At 36.8% G+C, this 18,209-nt stretch overlaps 1 protein-coding gene across 1 annotated transcript in view; it reads right to left on the bottom strand.

Moving 5' to 3' along the window:
* Ccdc171 (coiled-coil domain containing 171) overlaps window positions 1-18,209 on the bottom strand; it is a 324,843-nt gene that overhangs the window by 186,422 nt on the left and 120,212 nt on the right. The window contains exons 17-21 of the mRNA XM_060365796.1: window positions 16,411-16,915; window positions 15,504-15,620; window positions 4,724-4,950; window positions 4,256-4,438; window positions 1,549-1,734 (exon numbers count right to left, since the gene is read on the bottom strand). Coding sequence (XP_060221779.1) covers window positions 1,549-1,734; window positions 4,256-4,438; window positions 4,724-4,950; window positions 15,504-15,620; window positions 16,411-16,915 — 1,218 coding nt within the window. The remainder of the gene's footprint in view (window positions 1-1,548; window positions 1,735-4,255; window positions 4,439-4,723; window positions 4,951-15,503; window positions 15,621-16,410; window positions 16,916-18,209) is intronic.

Here is an 18,209-nt window from a genome sequence, read left to right as displayed (position 1 = left end):
TCATTAGCCAAATGGGCCCTTTAGTAACACCCAAACTTCTCAGGTTATTGCCAAAGCTACTGGTTGCTCTTCACAAACTGATAGTAAAGCCTTATTGCTGAAGACAACATTCACATAGCTCATTAAACATGGAGAAGTTGAATTGGTGCCTAATGACAGCCTTTGCCCCTATGGACTAGTGTTCATGGTACTGGAAGTTACTCTGAATACCTCCAGATAAGAAGAGTACCACCAACCCAACTACCAGCCCTGAAATCTACAAATTTCCCTGCCTGCAAGATATGCTGTTGCAATGGTGGCACAAATGTTGTGGGAGTAACCAACCACTCTCTGCTTAGATTGAATGTCTACTCTACAATATGGAACCCATGCCTGACACTGCCCAGGTGGCCAAAGACCTAGGTCATGGGCCTAGAGGAAAACTAAATAAACCTAGCAAAAAATAAATAAGTAACTCCTAATTATTCTCTGCTATACCTATAGATCAGTGCCTCTCTAAGCCATCAACAGAGAAGCTTCCTCTTACAGTAGATAGAAACTAACACAGAGACCCATGTGCAGAGAGTAAGAGAGTCTGAGAAACTCAGTTCTAACTGAGATTGTCTTCATCAAACCCCTCCATTCAGGACTCGGAGGTTATGTTCAGAGGACACAGAATGATTGTAAAAGCCAGCTGGAATAGATGACACCAAGGAAACAGTGTCTCCTGAGACACAACAGGACTGACACACGTACAACTCACCAAGACTGTGGCAGAATGCTCAGGACCTGCACAGGTTCAAGCCAGACAGGATCCCAGTGCTGAAAGGGAGAAGCACACACAGGTTCCTACCTCTAACAAAGAAGCACTCTCCAAACGCCATCCAACGGCAAAGGAGAAAGCACTTTTCTCCAATGGGATCTCACTACACACCTAAGGTTGAGCCCCGAGCTCAGCAGGAAATGACCCACACAGAATCAACTCAATAGCATTTTCTAGTTGTTTTCTCACAAACAGCTCTGTTTGGGCATTTTTGTTTTACTGATCTTTTGGATTCTTTATAAATTTTTATGGTGTGTGTGTGTGTCTATGTTTCTTGTGCTTTTTATTTTCTTTGTGTTTTTTTTATCATTATTATTCTGGTTTGGTTTTTGTTTGCCTATTTTTTCTAGAAAGAGAGAGAAATGCAGAATGTAGAGTTAGTAGGTGGGTAGATCAGGAAGATTTGGGAGGAGATGGGCAGGGAAAACTATGATCAGAATATAGTATATAAAAATATAGTATATAAAAATTATTTTCAACAAAAAATACATTTTAAAAATTATTACTGGAAAAACACCTACTTTGTTTTCAACCAGTCATTAAAACCCACTTTTACAGTTTCCATACATGTCCTTGCAGCCTTGTAAGTAGGATAAATGATAACTCATACCATCCTCACAAGACATTTACAGAGAAAGATTTCACACCTCTGGATCTGTCCGCTATTCAGGAGCTGTACATGACACACACAAAGACACCAGGATCCACACAAAGAGCAAATAAGTCATTATACGAGAGACTTCTACCTTAACAGCTTCCCCGAGAGTCTGGTTTTTGTCAGCTTCCTCACTGGAGTGCAATTCAAGTCTATAATTCAACTCCTGTAGTTGCTGGGCCTGTTCATTCAACAGCATTTGTGCCTGCTGTTCCCGAAGTAATGCATTATTTAGTTCTTCACATGCACTTTCAAACTTCTCATGGGTGATCAACTTCTTTATAAAGAAGAGAAAAAAATCAGTTGTGAGCCAATTGTACTGCTGTACTATTTATTCTTTCAGAGCTGTATTCACTAACAGAATAAATGTAGCATAGGGCTGTACTTAAGAGCACTTCCTGCTCTTCTGGAAGATCAGAGTTCCAGTCCCAGCACCCACAAGCTGGGGGAAAGGGTTCACAACCACCTAGGACTCCAGCTCCAGGCACCTGATCTCTTCTTCTGGTCTCAACAGCCACCTGGACACATGTCATACACTCACATAAACACATATACATAAATATAAATTTGCAAAATAATATAATACAAACATTTCCAAGAATTTATTTATAAAACAAAACATAAAATTCGTTTTACTCAAAATAAAAAGTTAAGGTAAACTATCACTTTGGTTTTTAAAGTGTAACAATCACACTTTTAAAGTTATTTTTTAGTCAAAGAAAATCTTAGAAAACACCTGAAATTCCAAATAACGTTTTTGTAAATTTATGATTATGAGATGGAAAGCCTTTAAAATGGTATCCAAATGACCATAAGTGTTTGAACAATTACCTCAGTCTGTGTTCAGTGAGTTATTGCTCGGCTCTGTCTGGCCTAGTGTCCTCTTTCTGGCAGTTCCTACCCATACTCACACTATCTGCTACCTTGTTTTAGTTTTCCCCAGCCATTGTAGTTATCAAAATTTGCCTTACTTGTTTTCTTGCCTATATACATGGAGGGAGCAGCACTGAGCTGAGAACTCATTCAGCTTTCTCACCCAATGCAGAGAAGAATTAAAGAATATTGGGATGTGAACACCTGCTAATGAAACTCTATGCCGCAGTATGAAATATGACTTATGATACTGTGACTACATGGAGGTCATGACACTACTCTGGAAAATGAACAGCTCTAGAAAGGACGCTGGTCTAGAGACACATGGGATCCAGGTCAGACACACTCAAATACCCCTTCTTCAAAGCACTGAGTGAGTAACCACAGTTACAAGAAACCTGACAGTGTGATCTTGTAGGAAAAGGAGAAAGCTGTTTCACAAAAGCTATGTCCTCCAAAGTACATGTGGAATGGGGAAACACCCAGGTCTCTTCATGCTGGCTACACGTGTTTATTTACAAGTCACAGCTTTCCCACTGTGAAAGGGGACTTAAGGTAGATTTGTATTATTTATCACAAACATAATGCAACCTGACTCAGATTCTTTAAAAACTCCAGGAATGGCAGAATAAAAATCTTACCTCACTGTATATATCTAGAAAAATATAAATTATTATCATTTAATGAATTTCTTTATCTCTCAACTTTCTGATAAATAAGACAAAAATAGTTTCATCAGGGCCCAGAAATTATACAACCCATAGACAAAGAAAGCTTTGCTTTAATTAAATTTGAGTATAAATTTATAGCATGAGCACATGTGTGATACTAAAAACAGCACTAAATAATCTAACTTATTCAAAATATTTAAATTATAAGAGAGTATAAAGTATAAAAATAAAAATTACTCAAACCATAAGTGAGGAGACGTTCGTCTCCTCCACAAACAGCAGGCTCCTTAATAGAAGGCATTTTAAAAGGGAAGTTTTCTGAGGGAAAAACAATCCTCCTTAACTGCCATATCCCATCACACACCTTTTAGGGCTGTTAGCACTGTTAACCAGAAGCCTGGGTCAAATGGAAAAATATAAGTTTTCATCAAAATAAAAATGCATACTTTAAAATGCCAATCTCAGCAATGCAAGACAGCTTGGCAGGTAAAGGTACTTGTTGCTATGCCTGAAAACTTGAGGATGACCCCCAGAACCCATGGTGGGAGAGAGGACCAACTCCTGAAAGATGCCTCAAACTTCCACACTCGTGCTGTGGTACAAGCAAGTGCATAAATGCATGCACGCACATGCACACACAATGCACGTACACCCATATATATGCACACTGATAATTAACTAATTAGTTAGCTAATTAAATGCTGGGTATGCAACCCACTCTTAAAGGCAGGCTCCATGCCCAGCAGGAGATGGCCAAACAAAAAGAACACAGTGGAGGATTTTGTTTTTAACCTTGTAGGTCCTTTGCCTATATATTACTTTCTAGTGTTGTATTTTTATAGGATTCCTGTGTGAACACATGTGTCCCTGTATCTACATATCTTTCTTATACTTTTTCTTTGGCTCATTTTTTTTCCTGTGTGTTCGCCTTTTGTTGTTGTTGCTGTTCTATTGTAGCTTGTTTGTTTCCTTGCTTGCTTTCATTGTTATTTAATGAGATGGCCTGTTTTCTAATGAAAGAGAAAAATTAAAAGTGTGGATTTGGACAAGAGGGGAAATGGAGAGTATCTAAAAAGGGCTGAAGGAGGGGATTCTAATCAGAATATACTGTATAAAAAATTTTCAATAAAAAAATGGAAAAAATAAATGACAGAAAATTTTAAAGACTTCGAATTATTGCTAATAGTCAATCAATGTTAAGGAAAAGACAGAAAATATCTCACAGCCATTGTTTGCTAAGCCAAACCTACTTACTGAGTGCTTGAATTCATTTAGCTGCATTTGCAGACTGTGCGATTTGTCAAGCTCCTTCTTCATGTCATTAATGCTTCGTTTGTATTCTGTAACCTCTAGACGCAGTGAGCGGCGCTCCACTTCAGCTGCATGCAGCCTTTGTGTGAATCCAAATATGTGTTTTTGTAACGATGCAGTACTTTTCTGTTGTTAAATAAGAATACATTTACAAACATCAGCTACGAACTTACTAACAAACCTAGAGCAATGAGCATTTTACTCAATTAAACGTAACTCAAACATTATGAAAAAAATAATACTAGCTATTTCTAAATCAAGTAAGTAAACTTACTCAAGGGGCCTTTTCATTTCATTAAAAGTTTATGTGAAATTAAATTATTCACATACAATTGACTTAAAATATAAGTAAGTCTGATACCACTCTAGCCCACAAATCCTAAAGTCACTTATAAGCAAGGCAGCACGTACCATAATGGGCATATGGCTGCGGAAACCATACTTGAGGGCCAGTGTGTTCACCTTGTGAAGTCCTCGGGCCAGCCTCTGGACCAGTGAATCTTTTTCGACATACGTTATGCTCCGGTTGTTATGCAGTGGTATGCTTTCCATTACCAAACTAATTTTATCCATTAATTTTGCAAAAGAATTCTTGGCTGCACCGATGAGTAAATGTCCGCAAATTCTGGAATTTGGATCTTCAAAGGAAATGAAAAAAAAAATCACAAAATATGAGTTGCCTCATGTTGATTTCACAGTGTTACTGATCACAATAGAATAATTTTTCAGTTACATAGTTCTCATTCATTTGTAGTAATCCATCTGAAAAGTCCTTTCCCCATGAAACATCGAATGAAAAGCAGAGCACAGTACTTACTGAATAGTACTGCTATAGAAAATGCCATGACCTTACAGCCTGACCCTCACGTGGAACACCGTCATACCAGAAACACCTTCCCTTTCTGTTCTCTGAAACATCATACAATTTAGGTTATAATGATGACAGTCATCGTTATGACAGATTTGACCTTGGTGCCATAATACTTAGTAGTCTCAGACAAGAAAACATGATTTGCTTTGTTCCGGGACAATTAAAAATTCTGCAACTACAATTATTTATTTCCCCGTGGGAGTTCAGTAATCACCTGCATCCATTGGACTTGAGGATGTATTTGCAACACAAGCTGATCACTACCAGATCATTAGGTCTGTAACTAATAATTACACCTAATGTTGAAAAATAAAACTATTACAACTCTTCCAAGTAATTGATATTCCAGATAATGATTAATAGGCTTATTTATGCCTTCACAAAGGTTATATATTTTGTTTCCCTATTCTAAGCAGGTCTTAATCCATCCTTGTTTGTCTTGTGATGCTATCCAAGTGAAAGGGCCAGCACTGAGACTCTTCAGACTCAAATCTAGCAGTGTACATTCTACATCTTAGAAATCTCTACTATTGGAGTTAATTTAAATCTTCTTTCTATTAGAAGCACAATAAAACTTAGGCAATGTCACCAAATCAAAATGTACTGTATCAATTGTGAAATTACATACAGTTCAAAATGAAGGGACACGCTGACTAAGGGGTGATCAATGGTTTCCTTGGCATTAAGAGCTGTCTCACCAATACTCTGCATCCTACCTCACACTGTTTTCTAAACTCTGAACTATTTACCCTCTTCCTCAACGTATAAATGGAACGATAAATCTTCTATGCCATGCAGCAGTCAAAATTTGAAAACCACATTGCTTCAGTTAAGCATAAAGTAAAACGTGCCACGCTGATAAAGTATAGTGTTGTGCATTTAAAGTCTATTCCATTAGTTGTTGGTGCACTGGCTTCAGAGAATATAAGGTGATGCATTTTCATTCTATATGATACTCATTGTAAACACACTCTCTAAGTGTGTCCTGGACAAAGTCACCCAGAGTTTAATTAAAATACACAATTCTTTTGTTAATAATGAGTCATTTAATAAGTAATGAATGACAAAAAGTTTACTAGCACAATTAGATGGTATTCAAAACACAATGTAGAACAGTTAAGTAAATAACTAAGTGTATATATTAAATAATTCATTGTTCAGTGGAAGAATAGTAAATTTGTTTTTCTCTTAATATTTTATATAATACATCATTCTCATATCAAATATACATATTCTCTGTCTCAAGTTGCACTCTATCTTTTATTTGTCCTCTTTCATTTCCAACTGCCTTATCATCACTATACCAGGCTTGCATATGTGGATATTTTTATATATTTGTTGGATAAACCATATTCCATTTTACTCTCATAGCAACTGCAACAATACTGAACTTAGCAATGCATTCAGAAATACCAAGAAAAGTAATATTCATTTTCCTATTATATCAAAAATTAATTTTTAAGCAAATATAAGATCCATTTTTAAATTTTTAAGTAATAAAAAGTTAATGACATTTTCAATAAAAAGCCCTAAAATAAAAATTCAACTACAATTAAATTTTAATACATTTTTTTTTACTATATCCCTGAAATGTGCTTGGTAGACTGTAACCTCTAATTAAAGAGAAAATTGACAATAAAATTCCATGAGGCATTCTTCTGAATGGTTAAGAAATTAGGCAAAGACACATTCTAAGCACGTGTGCTGACCACCATGAATTAAAGTCAGAGTAATAAATAACTTCTGTTTGAAGAAACACTTTTACAATACAGCTCACATTTTATCATATGGAATACAATTTTATAATAAAAGAGAAAAAGACACCAGAAAAAGTGCCAGAATTCCATATTTATTTGCATGACAGAAAACAAAAGTCACTACAAATCCTCTTTACTTGTCTCAACTATTGTAAAATTTACACCTGTTAAAATACAGCTGCTACTCATTTTCCCAACTTAAATAATGTGACCTTTATAAGAAGCAGATCATAGGTTACACAATTACTTTCTCTAACAGAACAGGCACGTGATTCCACGCCAAAGTTAAAATCTTCATAACAATTTCCTAAGCACCTGACTGGCCTAGGAATTGGAACCCTCCAGGTGGCAGGATGCCCACGGGGACAGGGAGCTGCTGCAGGAGTCCCATCCTTCAGCCACAGAGGTGAGTAGCATGTACATGGTGACGTGTGTAATAAAACAAGAAGTCGTTAGAAAACATTACAGAAATCTATTACTACTGAAAGTACATGTCCATACATGTCTATAGTGTGTTTTCTAATTAAAATGGAGCTTTTCAACCCAGAAGGAGAACCCCCTTTAAGCAAAGAGTAACAGTGAATTAACAATAAAGTATATAAAAACAGCAATGATGAGTAACGTTAATAATGTCAGTGACAATGCTAATTTAAAGTTTTCTTTGGGGGAGAATCAGCACTCTAGCTGCCTGCAGCCCCAACCTGAGAGGAAGATGCTAATTAAAGTGAAGACACTGACTGGAAAGGAGATTGAGATTGACATTGAACCCACAGACGAGGTGGAGTGATTCAAGGAGCATGTGGAAGAGGGAATTCCCCCACAACAGCAGCGGCTCATCTACAGTGGCAAATGAATGGATGATAAGACGGCAGTGATTCCAAGATTCTCTGTGGTTCCGTCCTCCACCTGCTCTTGGCTCTTAGAGGAGGAGGTGGCCTTGGACAATGATGAACTTCAGTTCCATTTTATCTCCTCTCCCTGTCACTCATAATGATGCATCACATATCCTTTCACTCTCTGGGACACCAGAACTACTGCCCCCTCCCTCGGATGCCCAATCTGTGTGTCTACTGGTAGGAGAATGTGAGGACCCAGGGTGCAGTGTTCCTGGCTCAAATGACCCTTACTGACTGTCGGGTTTTACTTTGCAGTCCTGTGTGCTCCCCTCTCTTATGGCTGTGTGTGCCCTTGGTTGTCAATAAAATATTTCCTGGCCAAAAAAAATTTTTTTCTTTTAAATAATGTCTCACAATGTAGCTCAGGCTAACTTAGAACTCCCTATAAAGGCCACTCTTGCCTTGGAATCTTCCTCGTACTTTCAATTCACAGCTGCTGGTAACATAGGTGTATACAGCCAGGCCTGGCTAAAGTCTTCATAACAATAACTTCTCATCAACAGAAATACAATTTCTTACTGCTTTGACCTTTTTACATACAAAACTTCAGTCTTGACCTGAACACAATTAGGCTTTGAGTCTAGCCCTTTTAGCTCCAACTTCTACGAAGTTTACTAAAGTGTATAATAGGAGTAAGCGGAGTAGCAACTTATGAGCAAGGGTGTGTTTGAGTCATCTATCTTCAAGACAATTAAGAATTACTTAAGAGAATTAAATTAAGAGATGTGTAATAATAAAATGTACTAACTGTCTACTGTTACTGTCAATCTACCTTTGTATGTATTCAGAGATATATTCAGAAGCCAAATCAAGTCCATTAGATTCTATCTTTATATTTTTGTTTTATTTTTATTTTTAGAACAGTTGTACCAAAAAGTTCAGCTACCTATATTCAATTCTCACAATGATTGATATTTCAGCCCTTCAACAAAAGTAGCATCCTCCCCTGTTTGAGGTAAATGATCTCTTGCAGGCACACCATTTGGATATCTAGAAGAAGTAATTTATCTCAAGTGGGCAAACAATCACAAAAGCAAAAAGGTTGCCACCTGTCCAGTATTTATAGAGGCAACATGAAAACTGGGGTCTCTGCCCACTGTATATGAATACTTTATCAAAGTTTATGAACGTAATGGTCAAACATTGTAAGTACTTTCCAAAAAGTTTCTTCAATTTCCAATTATTAAACTTCCAGTTTCATGAAATGGTAAAAAGTGATGTTAGTTCCATTAAAACATCAGTATACAAGAAAAGGATAAAACAATGGACATTTGTAGGCCATTTACATATTCAGAAAAATATATAGATGCAAGTTACTTTTTTCTGTAACAACATATTAGCTAGGATCTTCTATTAGCCAATGTCTTAGTTATGGTTAATATTGCTACAGTGAAACACCATAACCAAAAGCGATTCAGGGAGGAAAGGGCCTATTTCACTCACAGTTCCATGTAACAGATAGTCGTCAAAAGCAATGAGGGCAGGAATTACACAGGATAGAAACCTGGAGGCAGGAGCTGGTGCAGAGGCAATGGAAGGGTGCTGCTTACTGGCCTGCTCCTTGTTGCTTGCTCAGCCTGCTTTCTTGTATAACCCAGGACCAACAGCCCAGGGATGGCATCATCCAAAATGGGCTGAGCCCTCCTCTGTCAATCACTAATTAAGAAAATGCCCTAAATGCTTGCCTGCAGCCTGATCTTATAAAGACTTTTGCCTAATTGAGGCTCTCTCCTCTCAGATGACTTTAAAATAACTTGTGTCAAGCTGACATAAAACTATCCAGCACAGCCACAGTTTGCACATGAGAATGTTAAGGCAGAAAAGGGACAGAGTTACACAAATAGTGTATAATACCACACAATCAAACGCCAAATTCTTAGTCAATGTTTAAGAGTATATGGTCAAGAGTATATTCTCTCTCCTAGAAGATAACATATACCATTCAGAATTTATTCTAAATGCCTAACTTTTAAAAGTAATCATTTAGTGAATTTTTCTTTAACCTAAGAGTAAACACAACAAGCAATACAGTTATTTACTATGCTAAAAGGTACTGTTTGACCAACAGCACAGGCTCTAAGAGCAACAATCAATAAATGGGACCTCATGAAACTGAGGTCCTTCTGTAAAGCAAAGGACACTTTCATCAGAACTAAATGTTAGCTTATAGACTGGGAAGGGATCTTCACCAACCCTACATCTGACAGAGGGCTGATATCCAGAATATATAAAGAACCAAAGAAGTTAAAGAGCAGTAAATCAAGTAATCCAATTAAAAAATGGGGAACAGAGCTAAACAGAGATTTCTCTGTAGAGGAATATAGAATGGCAGAGAAACACTTAAAGAGATGCTCAACATCCTTAGCCATCAGGGAGACGCAAATCAAAACAACCCTGAGATTTCACCTTACACCCATCAAAATGGCTAAAATAAAAAAAAACTCAAATGACAACACATGCTGGAGAGGTTGTAGAGAAAGGGGAACCTTCCTCCACTGCTGGTGGGAATGTAAACTGGTACAACCACTTTGGAAGTCAATCTGGTGCTTTCTCAGACAATTAGGAATAGTGCTTCCTCAAGACCCAGCTATACCACTGCTAGGCATATATCCAAAAGAGGCTCAAGTGCACAATAAGGACATTTGCTCAACCATATTTGTAGCAGCTTTATTTGTAATAGCCAGAACCTGGAAACAACCCAGATGTCCATCAATGGAGGAATAGATACAGACATTGTGGTATTTTTACACAATGGAATACTACTCAGCAATGAAAAACAAGGAAATCATGAAATTTGCAGGCAAATGGTGGGATCTAGAAAAGATCATTCTAAGTGAAGTATCCCAGAAGGAGAAAGACACACATGGTATATCCTGACTTATATAGACCTATAGGATATGATAAACATAATGAAATCTATATACCTAAAGAAGATAAACAAGAAAGAGGACCCGGGGTAAGATGATCAATCCTCACTTAGAAAGACAAATGGGAGGTGCATTGGACGTAGGAGAAAACAAGTAACAGGACAGGAGCCTACCACAGAGGTCTTCTGAAAGACTCTACTTAGCAGTGTATCAAAGCAGATACTAAGACTCATAACCAAACCTTCGGCACAGTGCAGGGAATCATATGAAAGAAGAGGGAGTTAATATGATGTGGAAAGGATAGGAGCTCCACAAGGACCAAATATATCTGGGCACAGGGGTCTTTTCTGAGACTGACACTCCACCAAGGACCATGTATGGATATAACCTAGAACCTCTGCTCATGTAGCCCGTGGTAGCTCAGTAACCAATTGGTTTCCCATAGTAAGGGGAACAGGTACTATTTCTGACAGGAACTCAAGGACTGGCTCTTTGGTCTCCCCACCCCCGAAGGGAGGAGCAGTCCTGCTAGGCCACAGAGGAGGACTTTGCAGCCAGTCCTGAAGATACCTGATAAACAGGGTCAGATGAAGGGGAGGAGGTCCCCCCATCAGTGGACTTGGAAAGGGGCAGGGTGTGTCGTTGTTGCAGCACACAAGTGCTTCACTCCTTGGCCTAATGATTTCACGTGTGAGTAGCCACTCACTGGCTGAGAGACGGTTCAGTTTGTTCTCATTTTTTTGAAACAAATTTAGTGCTATGAGCATTTGTGCTCACATTTTTATATAGATATGTGCCTCACTTCTATTCAATAAATAGTAGTGGAATTGCTAACTTATAATATAGCTCAGTGCTAACATTTTAAGAAAGCACAAAACTCTACTCCAAAGCAGTTCATCATGGTTATTCCTTCCAACACTTTATGAATGCTTTCCTATTTTACCTTTCTCTCTTCTCTTCCTGGGAAAACACAATCCTGAGATTACAAGCCCACAGCATCAGGCAAAGACCACATAAATTTAAATAGTTTATCCAGCACCACACAGCTGGTATCAGAATTCTTACTTACATATAAAATGCTGTTTCTCTTATGGTAAACTCCGCCAATTTTAGAATATACAATTAATGATCTATATTCTTAAGTGTACTAAGATATGAGTGTATTTTCATTAATATTTATGCTATTTTCATGATGATAATGTAATCCCACTATAGGCAAAGTATTACATAAAATGTTCCATTTTATTTCAGTAAATTCTTTAACATTTATTTATTTGTTTGTTTATTTGTTTATTTATTTCGTTTTTAACTACGTGTATTGGTGTTTGTGCGTGTGAGTGTGTGCACATGAGTGTAGGTGCCTTCAGAGACTAGACAGGGTGTTGGATCCCCAGGAGCTGGAGCTGTGAGCTGCCTGACATGGATGCTGAGAACTAACCACTGACGGCTCTTCCAAAACAGGGCCCAGGGTGGATTCCTAGAGCCCATATGAGGATCACAATTGTCTGAAACTCCAGACCTAAAGGATTGGATGTCCTCTTATGGCTTCCACAGGCACTGCACATACATAATGCACAGATAGACAAGACACCCAGGCAAAACACCCGTGCATAAATCATTAAACTTAAAGTACAAAAATCTCAATAAATACATGTATTCCATTACAAACATGGCTATCTAAGCTGTCAGCGTGTTAATTACATTTATTACACTTGTCAGTCCATGAAACCATTTGCCTTTAACTGCTGAAAATGTTTCCTCTTTTCTAATAAAATAGCTGACGTTTTCATTTGAATACACTTAAAATGAAAATGCATAAAAAAATATATCATTCCCTCATTGTGTTTGGAGAAATTCTTCCATTATCCTGCATTAGTTTTCCTGTTGCCATAACCAAAATACCTGACAGAAACAACTAAAGTTTGCATGTCTCCGTTTTGCAAGTGTGATTACCTCATAGCAAGGAGGGCCTGGTAAAGGAAACAATTCATACCATGCAAGCCTGGAAGCAATATGCACTGAAAGTCCAATTATATTCTTTATTAAACTATAATACACAACTTTAAATTTATATGGAAACACAGAAGACCAAAAAAAAAAAAAAAAAAAAAAAAAAAAAAACCACTCCTAAACAGAAAAGGCAGTACTGAAGGTACCAAAATACCTAATCCTAGCTATACTACAGAGATCCTGTAACAAAACAGCATGGTGCTGACATAAAAACAGACCATAGATCAATGGAACTGAAGACTAGATCAATGGAACTGAAGACCCAGAGAGGCGGCACATAAGCCCACCCACCTGACTTTTTTACAATGTTTCAAAACATACATTGGAGAGAACACAGCCTCTTCAACAAACAGTGCTTCGGAAGGTGAATTTCCATGTGTCAAAAAATAAAACTAGATGCATATTGTTCACCTTGCACAAAAAAAAAAAATCTTCCAAATGAATCAAAGTTGTTAATGTAAGACCTGAAGCTCAGAAACTAGTAGAGGGAAATACTGGTTTAAAAAAAAAATTCAAGATATAAACAAAAGGAAGGGCTTTCTAAAAAATATTCCAGTAGCAAAAGACATAATTTTAAGAATTGATGAGTGGAACTACTTGCAAATAAAAGGCTCAGCAAATAAAGCAATCACCAGTGAAGATACCCCTGAGAATTGGGAAAAGCCTTTGTCAAGTATAAACAGTGAGTTAATATCTAGACTATATAAGAACTGTAGAATTAAATACCAAAAAATATCATCAATAAATGCATTGATGATCTGAATAGAAAGTTCTCAAAAACAGAAATATGAATGGCCAGTAAGTACTAGAAAATTTATTCCTTTTCTTTAGCCATCAGAAATGTAAATTAAAGTCAATTTGAGGTTCCATCTCACCCAGGGCACAATGAAGATCTTTAAGAAAGCAGATGACAACAAATCTGGCAGAGGACATGGGAAAAGAGGAGACCTTACATATTGCTAGGAATATAAACTGATTTCAATCACTATGGAATTCAGTGTGGAGGTTCTCACACCTGAAAATGGAACTACAGAGTAATACAGCTACACCATAGAGATACTTACATCATGTTATTGCTGCAGTGTTTGGGATAGATAAGAAATTAAACAAGCTTAGATACCTATCAACAGATGAATAGAAAAAGAATATATGAAACATACACAAAATGGAATTATTTTTAACTCCAAAGAAAAACTGAATCATGAAATTTACAGGAAGTAGACAGACAACTACTATGGGTTTTTTAGGAGGAGGGAGACCAGCAAAAAAAGAGTACAGGAATGATTAGGAAAGATAGTGAGAGAGGGGAATAGTAACAAAGCATAATTACATATACTCATGAAATTACCATAATAAAACCCATTGAATAATTTTTAAAAATTAATTGTAAAATAATATGGATAGTGCATGTATTTATTACACTAAATTATGTTCTTTCAAAAACCTACATTTTTGCTTTTAACCTATAAAACCAAAAGCCTTAATTTAATTTTGTTTGACATAGCCCCTGAAGGAATCATATTACTTTATATTTATCTAAAATTACATATAATATATATACATGTATGAATTTATTATATCTTAATTTATTTTTTAAATCATTAAAAATGTCATCTTATTTATACTTCAGACCCAGCGTGTTCATGTTCTGCTAATGTATTAAGTATGCTCACAGCTTGCCAACAGCAACAGCAACAGCAACACCTGAGAATCATAAGCTTCCTAATACAGGAGCATAGGTTCAGATACCTGAAATTTTAATGAAATGATTCTCATTTACATTGATCTAACTTTATATTTTAAATTATATCTCACATTATCATTTCCTAGGTGCTCCTTCGCTGAGCAGGAAGGTCTTAGGGTTACAACAACTTTACTGCTAATGCATCATAATGACTATGTCTACTGTGTAGCTCACCCAAAGTGTCTCAACACTCATCCCAACTTAGCCAAACCTGCTATCATTACACCTTTTTTTTTTTTTTTTTGTTCATTATACCTTTCTAACACACACACATATACACAACCTGAGTCAGGGAAAACAAACAAATTTTAGACCTTGGCAAGTCAGTGCTTATAGGAAATTTCATACATGGGAGAAAGGGATAGACTATTCAGGTTAACTCTGAATAGTTAACAAGAAAAAAAAATTTAAATGCATATATCACCAAATGAGACATGGTGTTTTCCATTGGCTCAGCCATTATTCCTCAAGCTTCTGAAACTCATGGCCAGGGGGAAAAAAGTATCAGTGTCTCCATTACTTTAAAAAGAGGAGACTTTGGGCTAGTGTGATGGCTCAGGGGTTAAAAGCACTGACTGCTCTTTCTGAGGACCCTGGATCGATTCCCACCATTCACATGGTGGCTCGTAGCAGTCTGTAACTCCAGTTCCAGTGGACCCAATACCCTGTCCTGGCCCCTGCTGGAACACAAGTGGTGGACAGGTAAACACACGGAGGGAAAACAGCCACTCACTTTTAAAGAGTTACAATTTTTTTAAAAAAATTAAGAGGGAACTAATGGTATGCTTTTCATAAGAAAAACAAATTACAAAGGAAGAAGAATGGAGTAGATACATTTGCCAAAAAATTCATTTAATTTCCTTTATAAATAAAGACAAAGTTGACGTTCATTTACTGTATAATTAAATACAGATTTAACAATCTCTCTGTAGCTAAATAAAAAGCAGATGTATTTTCCTCCATAGTTTATTAGATGTTGTACCATAAAAAATTTCTGGACATTCGTTTTTAAGCATACTTTGCAAAGACATAAAAAGTGACCATACCTGTTTTACTAATGACTTCTTGCAGCTCAGTCATAGAACTGACAATCGCAGCAAGAAGGTCGGAACTGGTAAACCAAGTAAGCGCTTGTACGCAGCGTAACTGCTCCCTTTGATGTTCTGTGGAAACATAAGGATCCATTATGAAATGCTACAAGTTATTAAAATTCACACTTAGGTTTCAGAGTAGTGTTCAGGAAAGTCAGACTTGGTATGCCTAATGTTCCCTAGTACGGAAAATCTAGTTATATCTGACTGACCTAGCACTGAATAACAAACATCAAAACAGACAGACATTTCCTTTAGTTGGGGTTTTATCACAATTGCCTGATATTTACCAGGTGCATCATTTGAGGGTAGAGTGGCAGAGCACTTGCTTGGTGTGAGTTCAGCCTTAGGGCTAATCCTCAGGCATGAATTTTAAAAAGTTAACAGCTAAATCTGTTTCCTCAAAAATAGTAAAACATTCCAAAAAAATGTCAGCTGGAAATTTATATTTCCATCTTTCTTAAGCAATTCTTCGAGATATTTTTAACTCTCATCATTTTATTCTGATCTTATATTGAAAGAACAGATAACTTATTCTGACAATTTTTAAGAGTCTGTTTAGGACTGTCAAAACTGGAAAACAGATATATAAACTCTCCATTATACTGTTAAAAAAAAGATGATTCAAATGCAATAATGCTAGACAATACTGAAATTATACATATTTGTTTCTTAATATCAATTTATAAAAAATAAAGGCTACTTTGTATAAAATAAACACATATCCGAAGATTTACTGGACTATGTTACATGATTTAAGATATTACATAAGTCTCTGAAGGTTCTGTATAATAGCCAACCAAACACACTCTGTATTTCACTTATACATAACTTAAAAATTTAAAAACACAGATTATCTTACTTGGAAATTTGTGCTTGTCTTTGGGCTCTCCTGTACACACTAGCATGCCTATGCCTTCTTTACAACTTTCCATCCAGGTAAAAAGAGTGGCACAGGATTGACCCAAAATCTTGAGTCTATTCGCTGCCAAAATTGCAATTGCACCTTTCCGGAATACACGGATCAGTCCTTTGAAAGTTTTTTTCTTCGCTTTGGCTTCTTCTTGCTTCTTTTCATCTACTGCTGACAATGCCTGGGCTAGAGTCCTAATTTCCAGTTTGAACAGTTCCAAGCTGTTGACTTGCTCCTGGAGAAAGTCTCTCTGTGTGGATAAGGCGCATGACCTGCTGTAGAGGGGGTACAATGCGCCAGCCATCAGCGCACATGCCGCCAGCAAGCATGTCTGTTCCCGCTGAGTCTTGGACAATGTGCTTTTGAAGTGTGAATTCTCAAGAACCAGTTGTTCATGTGAGTTCTCAATACGGTTCAATTTTTCCATGTTTTTTTCTGCAATTTCTTGAAATGTCTATAAAAGAAGTCAAAGAATATAGATGATCATGAAACAAAGAAACATTTTATTACTTTTTGTTAATACAAAGAAATAAATGTTTGCTGAAACGACTGGTTCCCTTCAAAAGATTTGTGTTATAAAACACCCAAATGGGCAACGATGGGCCTAGCAGCTTAAATTCGAATGTGTACACTGACTTTGAAAATCTCTTACACAGCAGCATTAAATAAACTATAACACAAACTTAAGAGTGTGAATTTCCTGTATATTTGCATATAAATACACATATGTAGAAAGGAAAATTCCAGGGCTGGAGAGATGGTTAAGAGTACTGGCTGCTCTTTCAGAGAAGCTGGGATCAATTCCCAGCACCCACATGGCGGTTCACAACCATCTGTAACTCCAGGATCTGACACCCTCACACATGCAGGCAAAATACCAATGCTCAGAAAATAAAGATAAAGAAATTTAAAAAGAAAGGGAAATAAGGTTTCTAATTTCTCCTTTCCACTCCTCAATAACTATTGTTAAATAGAAACTACACTGAGAACTGGGGCTTTTATAGTACAAGATGTTAACCATTGCCAAAATAAGCAGAGTTAGTGATGGAGGAAACAGCAATAGATCAGCATCTGCCGATTGTACCTAGAAGAACCTGGAGCAGAGCATAATCTTGTTTCAGAGCAGCACACAGCAGCTCCAGAGCAGCAGGAAAGAACAGTGGTGCTCTGGACCTTTGTGGCTCTCTAATCCTTTCTCCCGTAACATTCTGAGAATTCGAATTTTAACTTAAAATCGAAAACACTATTACCTGGAAGAACCACATTTTCCTAACTAGAAATAAACTGGCTATCTATGAGCTCTTACGTACAATCATTATGGATATAGAGAAGAAATGTTTTAAACCAGCAGATTCCACTTTACTATTCATTTATCATTCAATAAATATTAGGCATTACTCACTAAGCTATGAACACAGATGCCAATCATTATTATGGTAAAATGCTACAGTAGATATATGCCAAGTTGTGAGAGCACCAAAGGGCACTTGACAAAATGATGTTGACAAGCTTTGGAAAGATATGACAATTAAAGGAGAAAGGGGAGTGAGATAGGCAAGAAAAAATTTAAACCTATACCATTAATAAGGAGGGTAGGTAATAGTAACCCTTTAATAATTTAATCTAACCTTGCAAACAACCATGATTTAACAGCTGCTGTTAGATTTTTAGTTTCAAAGTGAGCCATTGTGACACAGCCACGAACCTCTTTGTCTTGAAAGCAAACTAAGACAGTTTAATTCCAGTAT

The sequence above is a fragment of the Meriones unguiculatus genome, chromosome 12 (genome assembly GCF_030254825.1).
Source record: "Meriones unguiculatus strain TT.TT164.6M chromosome 12, Bangor_MerUng_6.1, whole genome shotgun sequence".
Lineage (NCBI taxonomy): Eukaryota > Metazoa > Chordata > Mammalia > Rodentia > Muridae > Meriones > Meriones unguiculatus.
This window is presented reverse-complemented; position numbering and strand designations above follow the sequence as displayed.